The sequence below is a fragment of the Sinocyclocheilus anshuiensis genome, unplaced genomic scaffold, assembly GCF_001515605.1.
Source record: "Sinocyclocheilus anshuiensis isolate Anshui unplaced genomic scaffold, SAMN03320099.WGS_v1.1 scaffold1386, whole genome shotgun sequence".
In the NCBI taxonomy this organism is placed as follows: Eukaryota; Metazoa; Chordata; class Actinopteri; order Cypriniformes; family Cyprinidae; genus Sinocyclocheilus; species Sinocyclocheilus anshuiensis.
The window spans coordinates 224,170-247,081 of NW_015555701.1; the positions used below are offsets into that span (position 1 = coordinate 224,170).

The following is a 22,912-nucleotide window of genomic DNA, read 5'->3' on the forward strand; positions in this document are numbered from 1 at the left end:
CCCTCTCTCTCTCTCTCTCTCTCTCTCTCTCTTTCATGCTCTGTGTGTCTCTCTCTCTTGCTCTGTCTCTCAATTCAATTTAATTCAATTCAGTTCAGTTCAATTCAATTCAAGGGAGCTTTATTGGCATGACTAGCACAGTATTGCCAAAGCATTGACCATTGCATGAACAAATAATGATTGTATAATACATAAACAAAACAAGAATAGATCTATAATTCATAAAGTAGGTAATTACATTAATATTTTTTTTAATGAACAGAAATAAGAAAATAGTTAAGATATTGTCTTAAAGATTAAGATTATTGTCTCTCTCTCTCTTTCTGAAAACTGATGTTGACGGTTCTTTGCAAATTTATGTCTAACTGTGTTTTATTGAAATGAGGAGTTGTTTTTTACACGAGTTATGATAGGAACAATGTTAAAAACTAGTGCTCTGTGTGTGTGTGTGTGTGTGTGTGTGAGTGAGTGAGCGAGCGAGCTAAACACAGTTCCTTATTAACCGTTACCTGCTGTGACTACTCACTTATGAAATTAACCATGGTTTTATAGTAGTAAAAGTGTAGTAACCATTGTTTTGTTTTTATTATTGATTACCATTTGTGTTACCACAGTTTTACTACAAATACCATAGTCAAAACCATGTTTAATTTGTGGTTACCATGGTTTAAGTATAGTAACCATGATTTTTTTATTTATTTTTTTTTGTAGTAAAACCATGGTTAATCTTCGTAAGGGCTGTAAAATCGTAATGATGCATCTTCTTCAAACACTGCCAGCTTCCAGAATCGTTTTATTTCATTTTGTCTTTCTTTTTTAACTTTAATGTTAGTGCTGCTTAAATTCAAGCTGAACACAACCTAAAGCCACGGTTTGGAACTTCGGGGTCTTCAGGGATTCCCGGCTGGAAAAACTCGGACTTTTCACTCGAGCGCGTTGCTTTTGCTTTGTCTTGTGGTTTCTCGCGCAGCTTGTGTTCTGTCGCGTCGAAGCTAATCCTCAAAGCGCGCGTCGCGTCATCACGCGCTGTCAGAACACTTCTGATCCAGATCATTTATGATTAGTTCTCATCATGATGCAACATCACATCTCAGTATTGTTCACTGCTGGACGCTCGCGGACACGGCGGCGTTTGTCTCCATCTAGCGGGTGTTTCAGCACATCACTGACCTCAGAACAGCCTCAGGCGACTGAACTCGGTTTCTCAAATTCTGTGGAAATGTCCTTGTGCGCAACACATACACAAAAAGTCCAACCAAAGGATAAAAACAAGCAGAAATTAAATGTACTATAAATTATTTGGGAACAGTCTTTCAGTGACTGGAGGAAGAGTTATTATGGATTATAGACTCAATGGTATTTTAGTTAAAAGCGTCTTAATGCTGGATTTGATTCAGCTTTTGTCTTCTCCAGATGTTAACTGATGGACTGGAGTGCTGTGGATTACGTGTGGATTATTGTGATGTTTTTATCAGCTGTTTGGACTCACGTTCTGACGGCACCCATTCACTGCAGAGCATCCATTGCTGAGACACTGATGCAATGCTGCATTTCTCCAAACCTGATGAAGAAACAAACTCATCCTGATCTTGCATGATCTGAGGGTGAGTGCATTTTCATTCATTCGTTCATGTATTTATTTATTTATTTAAAGCACAAAAAAAAACTTTAAACAAATATTTTTCAAAATAAGGGCAAAAATGTTTATTTGCTAAAATATGTTTCAAAAGTATATATATATATATATTAGTGCTGGGCAACGATTACCATTTTAATCGCGATTAATCGCATTGTTATGCACAAAATTCAATAATGAATTCAAAAGTAGTGTATTGTGCACTTTTATTTTAAAAGTACTACTATATGAACAAAAGTGCAATAATATTTGGTTTGCAAACACTTTAAACAAATAAGGTGCTTTTTTACAGCAGTATTCCTTTTACATAGTAGCAGTTAAAATATTTATTGTGAACATTAATGTAATCAAATTAAATATAAAACTAAAGCTATATTTTATATCGCAATGGCCAATCCGAGGTGTTTCAGTGAGAATCCACTCACCGCTCAAGAGTTCTATCATCCGCAAACACACTTAACAGAACGTGTTAACGGGACACTTAAGACCATGATTGCTTCATACAGGGTTCCCACACCTTGGTTAACTTAAAATTCAAGGACCTTTCAAGGATTTTCCAGGTCCAATACCCTCAGATTCAAGCACTTAATGTGGGGACACATTTCAAGTGAGATCAAGGTTACACAGTTACATTGTTACAGTTTTCATGTGTCAAACACAGCTATGCAAAAAAAAAAGTTATTTATATGACAGAGATCTGATATTCTATTCGTCGTATTTCTGTTTTGCATAAAACTGAAGAATATTCGGTACATCCTATACTGTATTCTAAAATGATCTGATATTAACTTTTGCATGGATTTTATTGAAAATAGCTCAGGCTCATGTAACCAGAAGTTTTAAAATATATGAATATGCTTTTAAGTTTTTGTTGCCTCATGGGTTAACATTATCTTAACAAGCAAAGCAATTCAACATTAATTTCACGGTGTGGTAACATTGTAGTAGTTTCGTGCGCGCGTGAACATCATGGCAACGTACAACTATGGCAAGCCAAAACAGTCAGAAGTACGCTATAGATAAATCGCATTTACATACAAAATGCTGTTTTTTCCGGCGTTTAAAACAGTATTAGCGCCGTCAAATACGCCGTCCTTTTTCCTTTTTGTTCACAAAGATCTTCGTGTCATCGTTTACCCGTCGTCCTTGTACTTCCAATTTGCTGTGAACTTTGGTATTGGTTACTCCAGGCACATGGATTAAAGATGGCAGCTGTGTTGGACTTTTTGGCACAAGGAATGTAATTCAGATAAGACTTTATTCCCTCTCCATGCACAGTGACATGGTTTGGATTCTACCTTTAAGTGTGCTTTTGTGTGTTTGTTTCTGATGTGATTTGCTCAGAGGACCTCAGATGATGCCAACCCTGAACAACATACAGAACTACCATGCTTTGCTATAAGTTTGATTGCATCATATAATAATTGCTGTTAATAGTGTTCATCGTCTGTTTGATTACGTCTTTAATTGATTTTTCCGTACATTTCTGCCATATGTACATTAACTGACAGTCACCACTGATAAGCTACCACTAAATATTGTAGAAACTTCATTTGCTGTAAAGTTGCTTTGCAATGATTTGTATCGTGAAAAGCGCTGTACAAATAAACTTGAATTTTAATTGAATCACAGTTTTCTCATAAATGTGGGTTTATATCCCTAAATTCTAACGTCTTTATACCTTGCAATTCTGACTTTTGTTTTTCACAATTGTGAGTTTATATATCTCGAAAATGTAACTTTTTATATATCTCGCAGTTCTGACTTTTTTCCTCACAATTGTAGTTTTTTTTTTTTTTTTATATTTCACAATTTCGCGCAATTCTACGTTTGTTTTTTTATGGCTCGCAGTTGTTTTTTCTTGCAATCACAAGTTTATATCTCTCAATTCTAACTTTTTTTTTTCTTCCAATTGTGAGTTTATTTCTGACAATTGTAGGTTTTTTTATAATTATTATTATTTTTTATTTTTTTTTATATTTTCACCATTTTTTCTTACATCTCGCAATTCTGACTGTTTTTCTCACTATCACAAGTTTATATCTCACAATTTTAGTTTTTTTTTAATATTTCACCATTCTGAATTTTTTCTTATATCTTGCAATTCTAAGTTTTTATGCCTCACAATTCTCACAAGACTTTTTTTCTCACAATCACAAGTTTATTTACATCTCAAAATTCTGAAATTTTCTCGCAATTGTGAGTTTTTATACATCACAAAATTCTGACTTTTCTCACAATTGCACGTTTATATCTGACAATTGTAGTTTTTTTATATTTTGCGGTTTTTTTTAATTTCTCGCAATTCTGACTATTTTCTTGCACTAGAGTTTATCTTCTGACTTGTTTCCTTGTATTCAGTTCATTTCTCTTTTTTTCTTGCAAAGGTTTTAATCGCGGGGTATCATGTCAATTCAAATTTTGTAACTCAAACTTGTGAGTTTATATCAGAATTCTGAGAAAAAGGTCAAAATTGCAAGATAAAAAGTCACAATTACCTTTTTTATTTTTTTCTTCAGTGAGTTTCCGTACATCACACTCTCAGATACACAAACACAAGAAACCGACGCTTTCATTCAGTTTAATATATTTATATATATATGCATGTATAAAATTAGACAGAAACGGCTGTTTTCATATACAAAAGGCCAATAAAACAAGAAAACACAGAAGTGTGTAACAGGCGTTAGTCGATGAAGGCACTCTCATCCACACTGTTCCAGTTAACATGATCATGTGACGCGATAGTGCTGCAGGCTGAATCAGACACAGCGCAGGATTTGCAACCGCACTACAGAATCAAACCAGCACCACAGGCCTCATGGAATGTGCAGTACAAATAATAATCATCTAGGCAAATAAACACACAATAAAACAACTCCAGCATCAGAAACGCAAAGGAATGATCTGTCAATGATTTTGGTCTCAATAGTGTTCAAAAGTGTCAGAAATAAAAACAAAACTTAAGTTATGACACATGTACATAAGAAACTTAAGACATAAAAGTGGAGTGTTTCAACTCAAATGGCAGCGACGCATTAAATGCGGAATGTAGTCTAGTTGACTAAAGTAACACTGAAGACTGGGCATTTCTACACACATACGCTAGCAGGATTAGTGCCGTCTTGTTAACAAGCTAACTAGTCTAACCGCTGAGACGTGCAAACCGTCTTTAATCCGTCTGGGATCACGGAGGCGTGACGATTACCCATCATGCTCCATGATCTTCAGCTGTGATTCGAACGTTAGTTACATCGATCTCACGAACGCATCACGTCTCACCACACGAACTAAACACGCTACAGCTCACATACAAACATTCTACTTCTCTTTGGGACAAATAATGTAAAAAACATTAATAAAAAATCACATTGAAATGCAAATTCTCATAATCCAAAAATAATACATCATGTAAATTAAAAGTATTTACACATTATAGTATTTCTATGTTGATTAAAAATTATTATTATTACAGTTATGAAATTGAGTTTTCTTAATTGTCCAAAAAAAAAAAAAAAAGTCTAATAGCCAGGATTCATTTTCTCTACATTTTGATTTAGAAAATGCATGAAAAATTAAGTTGGCCATTTAAAAATAAAAATAATTTGAAAATATAACAACTCAAAATTACGTAAATGTAAAATAAGCACATTTTCCCCCAAAACTCATGATCTCTATGCTAAATATATTACTTCAATGGCTAAATGTTTATGCATTTTTAAATGTTGATTAAAAAAAAATAGTTAGAGTGGTGAGACATGAGGAGAGTGAGATATTTTACTCTAGAAACTCACTTTAACACTGACATGAAAACACACACAGAAACAGAAGAGAGAGTCAGTGGTCACGTGCCGTCACCAGTCCAGTACTAACCCACCCGTCTGACCAGTCACGTGCCACGGCGCTCTAGTTCTTGCGGATGTCTGCGTACACCACCGGCTCCATCTTGTGGAAGGAGATCTTGCTGCCGGAGTGATCGAGCTGGGCGTAAATCACCGGCCCCTGGACAGAGCCAACAGAGACACACACCATGAGAGAGAAACACAGACGCTTGAGTTTACACTCACACACACACACAGCAGATGCTGATCACTCACACACACACACACAGCAGATGCTGATCGCTCACACACACACACACACACACACACACACAGCAGATGCTGATCACTCACACACACACACACAGCAGATGCTGATCGCTCACACACACACACACACACAGCAGAAAACACAGCGCAAACGCCAGTATGCCCCGGAAATGTGTCGCGTGTCAACAACTCACTCAGAAGAAATATCAGATAAAGACAAAAAACACGTTTGCTTCCCCATTCAAAATCACCATATTACAACAACAAAAAATATTATTACTATTATCATTCAAATATTATTTTTGTTTGAAAAAAAAAACATTTAACAATAATTATTATTTATTAATTATTTTATATTGTTGTTGATGCTGTTGTTAATAATAATAATAATAATAAATAATTTTATTTTATAAAACATCTATAAAATTACAATACTAATATTTATGGTTGTCTTAATTTATGGAGTGACAAAAAGACCAAAAGTTTAAATTATTTTACAGAATTATTAAAATAAAATTAAAAAGCTCAGCTAACAGTAGAGGAGGTTCAACTCAAAATAATCAAAATTTTAACTCAAGAAAAAAGTACAACACTCACTCTACTAACATGAAGTAACCCTGCTTCCTTAAAAACAGTGATGTCTGCGGGATCTTTAATCTGCAGTTGTTGTTATTGAGTCTTTCCAGTTGGTGTCGCTGTTGTTGAGCATTTCTGAAGGTGAGTGTTTGAAGTCTAATTAATTTTTGTGTAAAAGTGTTAATTACACTAATAACTGTATAACCAACAGCAGCATCTGGAATCTCAGTGGAAATCATGCATGTGTAGACCTATATGCTCAGGTGAATAAGTGAATAGCAAATTTAGCTAAAAAAGCTGCATTCGTGACGGGCTGGAAGCCATTTAGTTTTCAGACGCTTGAATATCACTTTTACAAATCTAACTTCTGCTGGTCACTGCACTGCTAACAACACTTGCTTCAGCCTCTGAACTGAGACACAGCTTTCTGTTCATTTCAGAATCAGTGAACATTCAGAGACACGGTCACACGACTTCACAATGACATGAGAGTGAGACACTACTGATGTGAACACAGCATCAGCACTGAGGGGAACACACGCACACACACTCACTCACACACACACACACACACACACACACACACACACACACACACTCACACTCACACTCACTCACTCACTCACACTCACACTCACACTCACACACACACACACGCTCACACACACACACTCACACTCACACACACGCTCACACACACTCACACACACTCACACGCTCACACACACACACTCACACTCACACGCTCACACACACACACTCACACTCACACGCTCACACACACACACTCACACTCACACGCTCACACACACACACTCACACTCACACGCTCACACACACACACTCACACTCACACGCTCACACACACACACTCACACTCACACGCTCACACACACACACTCACACTCACACGCTCACACACACACACTCACACTCACACGCTCACACACACACACTCACACTCACACGCTCACACACACACACTCACACTCACACGCTCACACACACACACTCACACTCACACGCACACACACACACACACACACACACTCACTCACACACTCACACTCTCTCACTCACACTCTCTCACTCACACACACTCACTCACACACACTCATACACACTCACTCACACACTCACACTCTCTCACTCACACTCTCTTTCTCACTCACACACACTCACACACACTCACTCACACACTCACTCACACTCTCTTACTCACACACACACACACACTCTCTCTCTCTCTCACTCACACACACTCTCTCTCTCTCTCACTCACACACACTCTCTCTCTCTCTCACTCACACACACTCTCTCTCTCTCTCACTCACACACACTCTCTCTCTCTCTCACTCACACACACTCTCTCTCTCTCTCACTCACACACACTCTCTCTCTCTCTCACTCACACACACTCTCTCTCTCTCTCACTCACACACACTCTCTCTCTCTCTCACTCACACACACTCTCTCTCTCTCTCACTCACACACACTCTCTCACTCACACACACTCACTCACACACTCACACTCTCTCACACACACACACACACACACACACGGCTGTGGGAAGCTCGTACCTGTACAGGGGCGGAGGGGCTGGAGCAGCGGGAGTTGTCGTTGCTAGACTCCGCTTTCTTCCCCACCCTAGTGTTCTGTGAGCTCACGCTCTCTAACGAGGTGCAGCTACACACACACACACACACACACAGACACACAGAGACGGACACAAACACAAATGAGATGAGAGATGACAAGCAATACGATACAAACGCTGCAACATCAGCTGCTCTGATCAAAACACACACGGACCTCAGACAGATGAGACGACACACACACACACACACACAGGCAGATGTGAGCTGACGGGGTTAATGACAGTGATAATGTTAGTGACTGAACACTGCAGACACACATCGGTCATGTGACGCCTCATATTTCACACACAAAGCAGCAGAAATACGTACCACGTCTTGTTTTCTTTTCAGCAAATGAAGGGTACTATCATGTTTCACAGTAGGTTTGTTTACATGCTCTGTTCATCAATCCCAGTGATTTTACTCTGATTTGATTCAGAAAGCTGTTTACATGAACCCTAACTGTTGCGATTCGCTTCATATATTTGTTTCCATATGCAATACATGTTTTTTGAACAAAACGTCAGCACACGCACAGTGCTGCAGAGCTTTTTAGAAAACATTTAGTATATATTCAGTCTCCTCCACTAAACAGTTCTTAAAATGTAAAGATATAAATAAACCAACGCACGTTTACAATATTGTGACATTATTTTCATGTCAATAAAACACACAACACCTTAATCTTAATAATGACAATGAAGAGTCTTAGACCATTATTACCAGAATTACTGTAGTTAACTAAAACTAAAAGTAAAACCATTAAAATACATTTTCATTACTTGAAATAAAATAAAATTTAAGAAACTTATTTAAGCTACTTGCCAAGGCAACGTTTCTTATTTAAAACAAAAATAACTAAAACTGAAAAATTAATAAAAACTATACAGATATATAAAAAACTACTAAACATTACAGAAAACACAAAATTACTAAAACTTTAAATAAGAAGAACTATAATAGTATCTGAATGATACTAAAATAATACTGCGTATTATAATAATAATAAAGCTGTCTTATTTAAATCATTATAAATTCACCACTAATAAAAACTGAAATTAACATGAACTAAGACAAGTATTTGCCTAGAAGTATTTTTCGTGTTAGTTCATGTTAACTAATGTAGGTAACCAATGTTAACTAATGAAAGTCTATTGTAAAGTGTTCCAAAAATATATTTACGGTCCTCAAATCAGCTTGATTTGCTTTGTTCTGTGGTGAAATATGAGCCAGGGATGTTTGTGAGCTTCATCTGTTCAGGGTTAAGCTCAACACTAAGCCTTCACCTGCGCTCGGTGCATCAGTAATACAGTTCAGACAGTGAGTTGTGTCATCCGTGTTCACTGTACGTACTGTACGCAGTCAGATCAGACGTCATGCTCCATGCACACAAGAGTTAACCAGTTAAACCACACCACCACTACTTACTAGGGCTGGGGAAATAAATCAATGCATCACGAATCGAAAAATGATTCCACATTCTTTCTCGAGTCGATTCTGAGCTTAGTTTTGAAGACTGCATGCTTTAGAAACAAATCCTTACACACACTCGAACCTAAAATAATCATTCATAAGATTGGAAAAGGTTGAAGCGAATCACAAGGGTGTTCACAGTGGGCTGTGTCCGAGCCCGGAAACTGCTTTCCATCGGAGTAATAGAAGATCTGCAGAAGAGAGCATACGTGTTGATCATAACACATGAACATCAGTGCAGTGCAGATGAAGGACTCTTACTGAAGTGAATGCTCCTGTTTCTCCCTCCGGAAGGAAAGACCACACCACTGACGCTAAACTACTGATCACTTCTCTAGACTTGAAACTGCAGGACAGAGTGGCTGTGGTCCCGTTCTCCACAAACAGCTCGGCTGGAGTGTACACGTCTATCGCCGACACGCCAAACACACCTGAAACACAGGAATACATCAGTCAGACATCCACAGTCACAATCAGAGACACAGACACAATCACAGACACAGACACACACACAATCACAGACACAGACACAATCACAGACACCATCACAGACACACACACAATCACAGACACAGACACAGACACAATCACAGACACAGACACACACACAATCACAGACACACACACAATCACAGACACAGACACAATCACAGACACAGACACAGACACAATCAGAGACACAGACACAGACACAAACACAATCACAGACACGGACACAATCACAGACACATACAATCACAGACACACACACAATCACAGACACAATCACAGACACACACACAATCACAGACACAGACACAATCACAGACACAGACACACAATCACAGACACACACAATCACAGACACACACACAATCACAGACACAGACACAATCACAGACACAGACATAACACTGCCATGCTTTAATTCTGCTCATATAGCATGCAACTGAATGATTACCAGAGTAAAACCTGAAAATTCCTCAATCAGTACCATAGTATTAACACTGCTATACTACACTTTGGCACTTTAGTTAAATACAGACATACAGGACACTATATTTAAGGATTTATACCATCTTCTCATTAAAATAAGAAATACATTTCTTTATTGTTCATCTTTTATGTTTGTTAAAGGCTGATCATTCAGGTTTGATTAAATTAACTATTAAACATTTACAATAACAGGTGATAATTAAATAAATAAAAGGACAATGTAAGCTATGAATATGAGTTATTATATAAGTTACGTGAGTATAATGTAATAAAGAGGGAGGCTAATGTGCTAACAGAACAATCCTGACTTGAGAAACATTAAACACTCACACACTGTATTTAATTAAATCACCTGCTTCACATGACATTAATACAACACAAGAGCGGTTCCTATAGTTTCAGCTCATGTGCTATTAATGTAAAATCACAGATAATAACGTGACCGGAAGCTAGCAGGGTAGCACGCAGCAACGCTCACAAAACACTTCAGAGAAATGCATATAAAACTTACCAGCGTAAACAAACACCGCGGAGACACACAATAAAACATCATTGTGTGTGAAAACCGGAAGCCTTATTTCCATCCTTTAGATGATATTTCATAAATATCGTCTCCGCGTTTGTTTACAGCATCAGACAGAGCCGAACAAACTCTGATCTCAGATCAGATTCTCTGTTTATCATAATTCTAATGTACTGCATGTAATGCTGATGTCTGCAGTGTTGGGGAAAGTTACTTTTAAAAGTAATGCGTTACAATGTTGCGTAACTCCATAGGGATTAAATACATAAAGGATATTTGTGTTGTTTAACATTTAATTATTGCAGGTTTGCGTCATATTCTGAGTTGCATTATTTTTATTCATTTTGAGGAATACTGAATCTGTGTGTTTTTTTTGTGAGTGAGATGAATTAATGCATATTCATATTTATTTTAGAACTACAGTAACATCTTCTGATTTCTGTCAACATGGGGACAAATTGGGAAAAAAAAGTAACTTTCGTTACTTATTTGAAAAAGTAACTCGGATATTCTCTTGTAAATTAAAAAGTAATGCGTTACTTTACTAGTTACTTGAAAAAAGTAATCTGATTACGTAACTCGCGTTACTTGTAATGCGTTACCCCCAACACTGCTCTTTAGTGTCCTGAGTCTGACCACGTTTTGTTCGTTTTGTCTATCTTTGTTTAATATTATATATATGTTTTTTATCAGAATATACGTGTTTTATTTGATGTGTTTTAAGTGATTTTGATTGGACACAGGTGTTTGTGCATCAGATATCAGAAAAGCACCTGCAGAGCCCTGATGGAAACACCTGGGTGTATTCCAGAAAGTGGGTTTTGTTGGAAACTCAGAGTTTCCCATCTCAGGGTAAGTCAACTCCGAGTTTGTTGAACCTGCTTTCTGGAATACACCCCAGGTTACCTCCTGAGTCGACCCAGATGACTTACAGTAAGTGGTTCATCCGAGACATGCTTCGGAACGGTTAACCAGCTCAACCGAGTTAATCCCAGGTGTTGTATCAGGCTGAAGCAGATGTTTGAGCATCAGAAACATGAGGTTTGTTGATCAGAGCAGCAGATCATGAACAGAAGGAGTGTGTGTGTGGTTGAGCTGAAGTCTGTTTAAAGACTCATCCGGGTTTATTCAGGAGATGTATTAAATAATCATATATTTCATCTGTTTTGAGTGTTGGTTATCTGTCACTGTGTCACTGATCACAAACAAGATGAGTGTTTAGTCATGCTGTCAATGTAACAGTCACTCTGTCAGTGTTTCCTGATGTAAACTATGGATGTGATTTGGATGACAAAGAAACACAAGTTTGCTTTTTTTTTCTGCACGGCATATCAGATTCAACTGTATGAAGTTGCACATTACTGATTGCAACAGATTACACATTTCTGCTTGTTTACCTATCAAACTAATTACAGTATAAATGTCATTGTGATACAGAAAGGAAAAAGATGTTTTATATTTGATCGCCATGACATGAGAAGTTTATAATGTAGGAAACAGCAGACAGCTGTACATGATATATGCCAAAGCATTGGCAATTTGCTAGAAAATAGAAATAGAACAAAATACAAAAACACAAGGCTGTTTATGGCACAGAGAACAACCGAAACACAGCATTAGAAATGCAGTACTGTAGGAAACGACAGTGTTTCTGCAGATTGAGACACAGATTCTCCTCATCATGACAGATATTTATAACTGTGTTCATATTTTCAGTTTCAACTCTGATCTGATGAATGACACGAAGACGCACAGGTTCCAGTCAGTCAAATGCCTTTCAAACAGAAGTGTGTAGAAGGCAGCACCCTGACTTTAGTGATGGACACCTGTCCGGAGATGTCTGGAGGATTCTTCACGTCTATCGCCGACACGCCAAACACACCTGAAACACAGGAATACATCAGTCAGACATCCACAGACACAGACACAATCACAGACACAGACACAGACACACACACACACACAATCACAGACACAGACACAATCACAGACACAGACACAGACACACACACACACACAATCACAGACACAGACACAATCACAGACACAGACACAGACACACACACAGACACACACACAATCACAGACACAGACACAATCACAGACACTCATAAACACACACAATCACACACACAGACACAATCACAGACACAATCACAGACACACACACAATCACAGACACAATCACAGACACAGACATAACACTGCCATGCTTTAATTCTGCTCATGTAGCACGGAACTGAATGATTACTAGAGTAAAACTCAAAATTTCCTCAATCAATACCATAGTATTACTATAGTACACTTCAGTAAGTTTTCCAGACATAAGGGATCAAACAGATCATGTAAAAAGTACAGCTCTTTCTGCTTATTTAAATACATTATATAAAACATTTAATAATTCAGAATTCAGATGCTGATGATTTGAGGTTTTATTGTTCGTCTCTCCCAGACATTACATTCCTTTAAATGACCTGCTTCAGAACATTATGTGAAGTTGTTTGTTTAATATTCATTGTATTCTATTTCTGCATGTTTTTGTCAAGGACTTTTATTTTGGTGTTGCGCCCTCCGAGAAGGAGGGTCTTGGAATGTGAAGAAGAAGAGGGGGTAGAGTGTGGCGGGCACGGAGACTAGTGCTGCTTTCCTCCCCAGTTCTAGGACTCTGCTCAATAAAAGTTACTAGCCGTCGATATTTTCAAGTCCATCATCTTTATTCACATCAACCCACGGGCATCTAAAACCCCACGCCTTACAGTAGCATGAAAATAGATATGGTATGTTTTATAAATTAAATGTTAGAACGGCTTGCCTTAGAAAAGTGTTCTTCGGATTGTTAAAAGTTTCTTCATACTAAGGTTCTTTTAGGAGCTGTTCACTGAACTGTTCATCTCTTCAAAACCCCTTTGGGAGCCTTTATTTTCAAGAGTGAAACTTCATCTTCTGGTGTCCCTAAGAATAACATTCCCAACACTAAAAATATATGTGAGTCATATTTCTTTCATAAGGAGAATGTAAGTTATCTGTCTTTCAGCCGGAGGGCACAGCTGGTAGCTCATGTAGACAAAGAGCAGAAGCGATTTGATAACAGAGTACAAGACAAACTAATAAGGATGAATCTACACGTTATTACAGAAGTCTAAAGGGCCGTTCTGTCTCAATCGAGACTCCTGCTGCTCATAAGACTCTCCGGCTCTCTCCTCCTCCAAATTGTGCCATCTATCACCCTGTGTATTTTTTCTTTCATATTCCCGTCTCCTCTGCTCTCTGCATTTCTACAGCAGGGAGGCAGAATGGTGAATTATCACGGGACTCTGCATGCAGGCTTCTTTCTTCAAGGTGCTAATAACCAGCACTTATTTTCTTTCAGCCCACTTGTCTTTCTTTCTTTCTTTCTTTCTTTCTTTCTTTCTTTCTGTTTTTTATTTGTACAGTTTCTCTTTCATCCTGCTGGTTGTGGACTTGTGCTGCGCTCTCATTATAGCAGGTGATAATTACGTGAGAGACAAAGAAATCTGATTGAGTCGCCCACTCAGAGCCATGGAGCAGGAGAGAGTAAATTTCCCACTTACAGCATGCTTTAATTAAAGAAAAAAAGAAAGGTAAACACCCCTGTCATTGTGTGTGTGTGCGTGTGTTCGTGTCGCAGACCATAAGGTGCATCACGCGTGAGGTTTGCGCATGATGTCCTTCTTGGATGGGACTTTTTCAAAACACATGGTGCCTCAATTGACACAGCCTCTGGTACTTTTATGTTCAATAATGAGAAAATGTTCCTTCTCGGTTCCTCACATGCATTACCTTTTTGCCGTAATGTGTCCTTGCTCTCACAGGTCTCAGCCCCCCCCTTGACAGAGGTTGTTGTTCCTGCTTCAGTAGCATGTACCTCAGAAACAAGAAGTCAGCTTCATGGTTTTCAAGGTATTCTAGAACCGAATGTAACATTTGACAAAGACTTGGCTGTTGCTCGTAGCTCCTCTAATGTTGAAAATGGGCTCACTGTAGTTCATCTACTTAATCCTACACACCAGGACATTGAGCTGCCCAAACAGACCCATTTAGGTCAATTCTACACTGTACGTAATGTGCCTTCTGATTTCTATAGGCCTATGGATAGTCTTGTGGCTCAGGTTAGCCTGCCAAGCCTTTCATGCCAAATACCTGATGTTCACATGGGTACTGACACTCTTACTCCCAGTGAGGTAGAAGTAGTTAACTCCCTCCTACAAGAGAACTGTGATGTCTTTAGCACTACCTCTGCCGATCTAGGTATAACTGATTTGATTAACCATAGCATACAGACATCCTCTACGTCCCCTGTGCGTCAGAGAGCATACCGTACATCTCCTGTCCTACGAAAGGAAATCGACAACCAAGTACAGAAACTTCTTGATGCTGACTTAATTGAGCCTAGTCATAGCCCTTGGGCTTCCCTGGTGATACTTGTCCGTAAGAAGGATGGCTCTTATAGATTTTGTATCGATTATAGATGTTTGAACTCAATTACTATCAAAGATGCACACCCACTTCCACGTGTGGATGACAGTTTAGACGCCCTTTCTGGAGCCACCTTGTTTAGCACTCTAGATTTGTCACGTTGGAAAGGGCCCTACATTGTAACACAAAATGTTCAGCCTACTAATGGTTATTCTGTACTGTTTGCTATTCAGCCAAAATGTTTTCCTGAAAAGACACCGCAAGTGGTACATCATAACCGTCTTAAACCTTACCTGTCTTCCACCTATCAGCTTGGACAAACAGTCTCGGATGCATCATCTCCCATTGCACAGCCTGTTGAAAGGGAGTACCCACTAGTACTTCTAATTCCTCTACACTTGCTATCCAGGAGAACTTGCCTTCTGTGGTCTTTACTGGTGAGATCCCCAGTCAGAGTCCAGCTAGGTCTTTGCTTTTGGGACAGCCCCCCCTGAACTTAACTCACAACACTGGACAGTTTACTGTCACACAGCCTGATGACATGGACACTGTAACCTCAAAAGTGGACCGTCCTACTATGGTCTGCATGGTGTGCTGGACCCTACACTGTTAGGTTGCAGGCCCGTCAAATTGCCTGCAAGGTTTAAGGATTATGTTGTGAAATAAGAGAAAAAAAAAAACTTGTTATCAGTTCTTTGTTTTAGAATCTTTGCTGCAGTCCACAAACACCCTGTATTGTGTTTATTGACAATTTTGGTTGTGTTGCACCAATAATCTGCACATTGTTTTGTATGGTTTAAGGACATTGTTACTTTCTATATGTTGAAAACGTAACTAATGTGAAGTTGTTTGTTTAATATTCATTGTATTCTATTTCTGCGTGTTTTTGTCAAGGACTTTTATTTTGGTGTTACGCCCTCCGAGAAGGAGGGTCTTGGAATGTGAAGAAGAAGAGGGGGTAGAGTTGGCGGGCACGGAGACTAGTGCTGCTTTCCTCCCCAGTTCTAGGACTCTGCTCAATAAAAGTTACTAGCCGTCGATATTTTCAAGTCCATCATCTTTATTCACATCAACCCATACATTAATACAGAGCTGTTCTTTAGGCTCAGTTCAAGTGCTATAAATATAAAATATTTAAGGTGTTTGATTTCACAGATGAGAAGAAATATACAAATAAAACTTACCAGTGAAAATAAACACAGCAGAGACACAATAAAGCATAATTGTGTGTAAAAATCGGAAGCCTTATATCCAGATCAGACACACAACACATCCAGCAGCTCAGATGAACAGACATGAGGAAGTGTGAAAAAGGTGTGAGGCTGAGCTCAAGTCTATTTACAGACGGATCCGTCACTCTTTGTCTTCTTCTAAAGTGTTGATGTTGAAGGAAAAGGAAGGGGGAGGGGTAAACATTTTTCACATTCACACACAAAAAAATCTGCAATATGTAGCATAATAAAGTGCACTAGCCTACCCACAATTAAAATAGTTGAACAAAAAAGACCAGCATATGCTGGTAAGGTATGTTTTGAAGCATGGCAGCTGGTTTGAACTGGTTTAAGCTGGTCAAGTAACACAAGTTACGTAATCAGATTACTTTTTGAAGTAACTAGTACAGTAACGCATTACTTTTTAATTTAGAAGGAAATATTGGAGTTATTTTTCAAATAAGTAACAGCAGTTACTTTGTTTCCATGTATTGAGTGACAGCTCTGGTGTTGCCATGGTGACAGAAATCAGGAGTAAGAGCAGAGCGTTGTGTGTGAACATGATCTTACTGTAGTTCTAGACTAAATATGAACGTGTTTACTCATCTCACTGTACACAAACACATTCAGTGTTCCTCAAAATCTATAAAAACAGTCAAATGCAAACTCAGAATATTATACAAACCTGCAATAATTGTTAAATAAGACAAATATCACTTATGTATTTAATCCCATTTTATTAACCAGTGTCTTTGCTGCTGACCTTCGATGATCCAATGCAATCATACTAATAATCAAAAATGACATATTTGTGTTTGATTTTAGTTATTGTTGAATAGTGTTGAACTTTCTTCTCCTGCGTCATATTCTTCATGTGATTAGTTTGAGCGGCGCCCTCTACTGTACAGACGTGAATTTACATTTCCTTCAGCCTGAGGCGCATTCAATCCACTTTTGGTGAGAAAGGGCTTTTACGTTTGTAAAAGAAGAACTTTTTATATTAAAAACAAGCAAGCAAGCCCCGCCCAGATTTAAAAAGTAACACAAAAGTAACGTAACGCATCACTTTCTATAAAAAGTAACTAAGTAATGTAATTAGGACGAAACTTCATTTACATGTCTAGCGGGAAGATGAATGTAACACGGTATGAAACGTTCAAGCAGAGATTATTTGGGACTCCTTTGAACCCAAAGCACTACGTATTTTGTCAGTGCTATGCTGAAATAAACGTCTTCATCAAGATCTTCATCATCCTCGTCATTTTTGCTTACACTGCCATGCTTCAAATCATACCTAACCAGCATATGCAGAAATGTGAATCCTGTCTAATCTGTTGCAATCAGTAATGTGTAACTTCATACTCCTGAGGACTTTAAGCAGGGGTTAAAGTTTGACATCCTCAAAATGTGTTGTGTTATTATGGCTTGAGAAAGACAGAGAACAATTAAATTCAATTCAAGTCAAGCTTATTTGTACAGCGCTTTTCACGATACAAATCATTGCAAAGCAACTTTACAGCAAATTAAGTTTCTATATAGACAATTACATAATTGAGGACAAAAATGTCCCTGGACCATCTAGATTTGGGCTAAGCACCTGATGTTTACAGTGTCTGGCTCTGCTTCTGTATATATTCCTTTTGATTCAAAGCTGTGTGTCCAATGTGAAGTTAGATCATAGATGTCATCCTTTCTCGCCACAAACCTGTCATAAGTCCTGCTTTGCTCTCGATGAGTCTCTCTCTCGGGGTTCATTCGGTCTATTAACTGTACATGTAATTGGATGTGTTTGTCAGCAGCTGCTCTGTTAAATACTATCTTTATGTCTGTTTCATTCCCAGCACTAGTAAGTGTCTAAAGAAAAGAACTGGTTTCCAAAACACATCTTTGACCGATTAACTAGTTTGACTGGCTTATGACCTGTTTTTTCCCCCAACAGGGTCTGCATGTGTTTGTCTGATATCTGAACGGAGAGATTTCACCAAGCTGTAAATAATCTAGTATGATATATACAGTGTTGGGAAGGTTACTTTGGAAATGTAACAGGTTACATATTACAAGTTACTCTATTTGAAATGTAACAAGTAGTGTAACGATTTCAATTACTTTAATAATGTAATGTAACTGATTACATTTGATTACTTTTTGATTGCTTTTCAAAATTTCTAATGTTTTGAAACATGTAAAGCAGACAGGGTTAATATTACAGTAGAGCTCAACACTGATTACTGCCAGACTTACAGAATCCTTCTTCACTTCAATTAAGATTATAATAATTTAATTTTAAAGCACAGCCACCACTAAATCAGACTTTAGCACATATTTTTTCACTTTGAGATCGTTCTGAGGTTAAACACAGATTTAAAATCATAACAAGATACAGTTTAATAGCTATGATACTGGTTTTGAAATAACATGTTTGCATAGTTATTGACCAGAAACACTGGCATCAATGGTTTGGAAGAAAATTTTTTTTTTTTTTTTAAATAAAGCATACACATAAACCCAAATAGGAAATAAAACAGTTATTGAATAAGCATGTGTCCTAAACTCCTGAAACATTACTATCTCATATTTTAGAGCAGTCACTGCAATTTATTAAAGAAATAAATTAAATATGTATGTGGGTGTTTGTGAAAATATTCCATGTAACTACATTTGTAATCGTTAACATTTTCACATGTAACTGTAATTTAATTACACATTTTGTTCCCTCAGTAACTGATTACAGTTACATTTATTTTGTAATTAAATTACGTAATTCCGTTACATGTAACTAGTTACTCACCAACACTGATTATTAATTTTTTTTTCGAATTGTGAACACACAAATTTTACTCAACATAATTATTTCTTTCTTTCTTTTTCACACGGCTATTTGTTGGAATAGCACAATATGACTAAAGCTCTAAACAAAATAAAAGTCTTCCGTCGTAAAGCTGCAGCACTTCCGGTGTGTGTCGCGCTATCGTTATGCAGCACCTTAGAGTTGCATCGAGTGATTTAATCTCATAAAGCGTGTAATATGGCCACATTCTTCGGTGAAGTGTTATCGGTGTACTCGAGAGCTGTTGAAGAGGATGAGGATGATGATATGACGAATGAAAACGAGGAAGATGCGCAGATCCGCCGCGAAATAGAGGAGAAGAGGTGAAATCATCGTCATATTTAACTTATTAATAATGTGAGGCACAGAGTCAGTCAGTAATATTTCACAGGAAGTCTTCATCAGTTTTATTAGAGACGGAATAATCGCGCGGTACTTCCGGTTTCAGTTCATCTGCATGTGTTTCTGAGGATCTGATCTTATTAGTCCGATATAATACATATACAGTTGGAAATAACATTGGCTGGACGATATAAACTTGGTTATAGTGTATATAAGTGTAAGTATAAGAGTTTTTGATCAGTAAGATTTTTAATGTTTTTTAAAGAAGTCTCTTCTGCTCACCAAGCCTGCATTTATTTGATCAGAAATACAGCAATAACAGTAAAATTCTGAAATATTATTAGAATGTAAAACAGCTGTTTTCTATGTGAATCTCTGTTAAACTGTAATTTATTCCTGTGATGCGCAGCTGTATTTTCAGCATCATTACTCCAGTCTTCAGTGTCACGTGATCTTCAGATCATTCTAATATGCTGAGAGAGAGTGTGTGAGTGAGTGAGTGAGTGAGTGTGTGAGTGAGTGAGTGGAGAAACATTTCTGGTTATTATCAATGTTGAAAACAGTTGAGTACATTTTTTCAAGTTTCTTAACATAATAATAATAATAAATGTTGTTTTTCTTGAGCAGCAAATCAGCATATTAGAATGATTTCTGAAGATCATGTGACACTGAAGACTGGAGTAATGATGCTGAAAATACAGCTGCGCATCACAGAAATACATTACAGTTTAACAGAGATTCACATAGAAAACAGCTGTTTTACATTATAATAATATTTCACAATTTTACTGTTATTGCTGTGTTTCTGATCAAATAAATGCAGGCTTGGTGAGCAGAAGAGACTTTAGTAGTGTCTGTGTTTTCTCTCAGGTCTGTTGATGTTCATTGGCTCTCGCAGACAGATGGATCTGTGCCGTGTTCAGATCTGATCATCGCTGTGGGTCCGAATGCCACCGGTGAGCCGTCACACTCAAGTCAAGTCCCCGTTATCTATATAGCGCTTCTTACAGCTTCACAGCATTAAACAGGGAAGTAGTGTGCCGTTCTCAGCAGTTTAATGCAGACTCTGCTGTGTTTCAGGGTTCGTCTCGGCGCATGTGCTGCGCTCCGGCGGATGGACGGCGGTCGCGTGGGTCTCTCTGTGGAACGAGCGGAGCCCCGGATCGGGACGAGCGGACACGGCCCCGGGCCCCGGAGAGCCGTCCTGCATCCTGTACCAGCAGAAACACAGCCCATCTGTGAGGAACAGCGTTCGTTTATGCCTTTTAAATTTGAATATAATTCGAATATTGATAATATTTAAGTACAAAATTTGAATATAGTTCTTCAGAGATTTTGACAGCCCTACTCTATTCGGGCGGGACTAGTTTACAGAGGGTTGATAGTGTGTTTTGTTTCACAGATGTGCTTGTGATTTTAATCTGCCACGTCTGTTTTTCTCACACAACCTCTGTAATAATTAAAAAACTAGAAAACTAGTCCCGTCTGAATAGGGCTTAAGACTACTGCAATGTTATTTCTGGATATATGTGTGACCCTGCAGCACAAAAGCAGTGTTAAGTCGCTGGGGTATATTTGTAGCAATAGCCAACAATACATTGTATGGGTCAAAATTATACATTTTTCTTTTATGCCAAAAATCATTAGGATATTAAGTAAAGATCATGTTCCATGAAGATATTTTGTACATTTCCTACCGTAAATATATCAAAACTTAATTTTTGATTAGTAATATGCATTGCTAAGAACTTCATTTGAACAACTTTAAAGATGATTTTCTCAATATTTAGATTTTTTTGCACCCTCAGATTCCAGATTTTCAAATAGTTATATCTCAGCCAAATATTGTCCGATCCTAACAAACCTTACATCAATGGAAAGATTATTTATTCAGCTTTCAGGTGATGCATAAATCTCAATTTCAGAAAAATGACCTTATGACTTGGTTTTGGTTTTGTGCTGCAGTCACATATTGGCTCAAAAACGGAGGTGTGTGAGCTCAGATCAGCTCCAGAAAGAAACACAAAAGCTGATAGATTGACTCCTGGTTTCACAGACAAAAAGCCTAGTCCTAGACTAAAATGTAAGTCTGAGCTGTTTCAACTGAAGTAAACTTGCACTGACTGATCATAAAATATATCAGCGCCTCTGTTTTGTCTCAAGATGGCAAATGACTTTGATCTCTAGTCTAAGCCGTGTCTGTGAAGCCAGGTCTGAGTGTGTTGAATGCATGCAGGTGCTGCTGTGCCAGTGCTCCTGTTACGTGGCTGAAGATCAGCAGTTCCAGTGGACCGAGAAGGTGAAGCGCTAACACCGAGAGAGCAGCTAGTGGTCTGAGCGTGCTGTGTCGGTGGCTCATGTGTGTGGTGTTCATCTGCAGGTGTTGGGCTGCGTTCAGACGAGGGATCTGACCGTGACCGTTCTCTCTGACTGCAGTGTAGCTGAATATAAGACATCAGACTACCTGAGTGAGAGCAGTGTGCCCTTCCTGCGCTCTCTGAGGACCAGCGCACACACAGGCCCCGTGGCGAGTCCGGCCCTCGAGCAGCCCAACATCAGCACCGGACTGGCTGCGGCAGGTACTGCATTCTGCCACCATTTTTTCTGCCAGTGCGAGTAAATGTTGTGTTTAAATTTTGATCCAATTTGAATGTTATTTTTAATGGGATGACCAAAATGTACTGCGGTGAACAAACACATCACATCACCATTATAACCCGTAGATGGCAGCAGAGGAGCACTTATTGGCTTATTAGTCATTCATTTCTACGTTTTCCTTTATATTTTGAAATGATAAAATAACGATTATAAAATCACTAGGCTATTATAAAATATAAAATCATCAAGAAATCAGATTTTGGCAGAGTTCTGCTCTTTTTTTTGTGTATGTAGTAAGAAAAATCACAAAGTGCTTTGAAAAACAAGCTTTTCTTCAATTTGCGACTATATCACATAATCACTGAAGCTGTTGGTCAGTTCCGTATAAGACTATAGAAGAATAACAGTACATTTAATAAGAGTACAATATATACCTTTTCTACATAAAAATTTGATTTTGCACGTTACTGTTGTTAATAAAATAAATATTATAAGCTTAACTCAACTGTGTGCGGGTGTGTGTGTTTACGTGCGTGTTTGTGTGTGTGTGTGTGTGTGTGTGTGTGTATCTGTGTGTGTGTGTCT

General features: G+C 38.1%; 2 protein-coding genes and 1 long non-coding RNA gene across 3 annotated transcripts in view; 1 reads left to right on the forward strand and 2 right to left on the reverse strand.

Moving 5' to 3' along the window:
* Positions 1-4,211: 4,211 nt before the first annotated feature.
* On the reverse strand, positions 4,212-8,642 carry LOC107671631 (uncharacterized). Its single transcript, XR_001632229.1, has 3 exons — positions 7,885-8,642; positions 5,514-5,638; positions 4,212-4,486 (listed from the first exon to the last, which is right to left on the reverse strand). It is a non-coding gene; the product is annotated as an uncharacterized LOC107671631 (long non-coding RNA).
* A 703-nt stretch (positions 8,643-9,345) lies between these two features.
* LOC107671614 (myelin protein zero-like protein 1) lies at positions 9,346-16,623 on the reverse strand. The gene is made up of 4 exons (XM_016464523.1): positions 16,534-16,623; positions 9,676-9,845; positions 9,554-9,605; positions 9,346-9,374 (listed from the first exon to the last, which is right to left on the reverse strand). The coding sequence occupies exons 1-4, from the start codon at positions 16,568-16,570 to the stop codon at positions 9,346-9,348; spliced, it is 288 nt and encodes a 95-aa protein (XP_016320009.1). The 5' UTR covers positions 16,571-16,623.
* A 2,847-nt stretch (positions 16,624-19,470) lies between these two features.
* Positions 19,471-22,912, forward strand: part of LOC107671630 (proteasome assembly chaperone 1) — a 4,049-nt gene continuing 607 nt past the window's right edge. Inside the window, exons 1-5 of the mRNA XM_016464539.1 lie at positions 19,471-19,710; positions 20,600-20,685; positions 20,810-20,967; positions 21,966-22,028; positions 22,110-22,308. Coding sequence (XP_016320025.1) covers positions 19,586-19,710; positions 20,600-20,685; positions 20,810-20,967; positions 21,966-22,028; positions 22,110-22,308 — 631 coding nt within the window. The 5' untranslated portion in view covers positions 19,471-19,585. The remainder of the gene's footprint in view (positions 19,711-20,599; positions 20,686-20,809; positions 20,968-21,965; positions 22,029-22,109; positions 22,309-22,912) is intronic.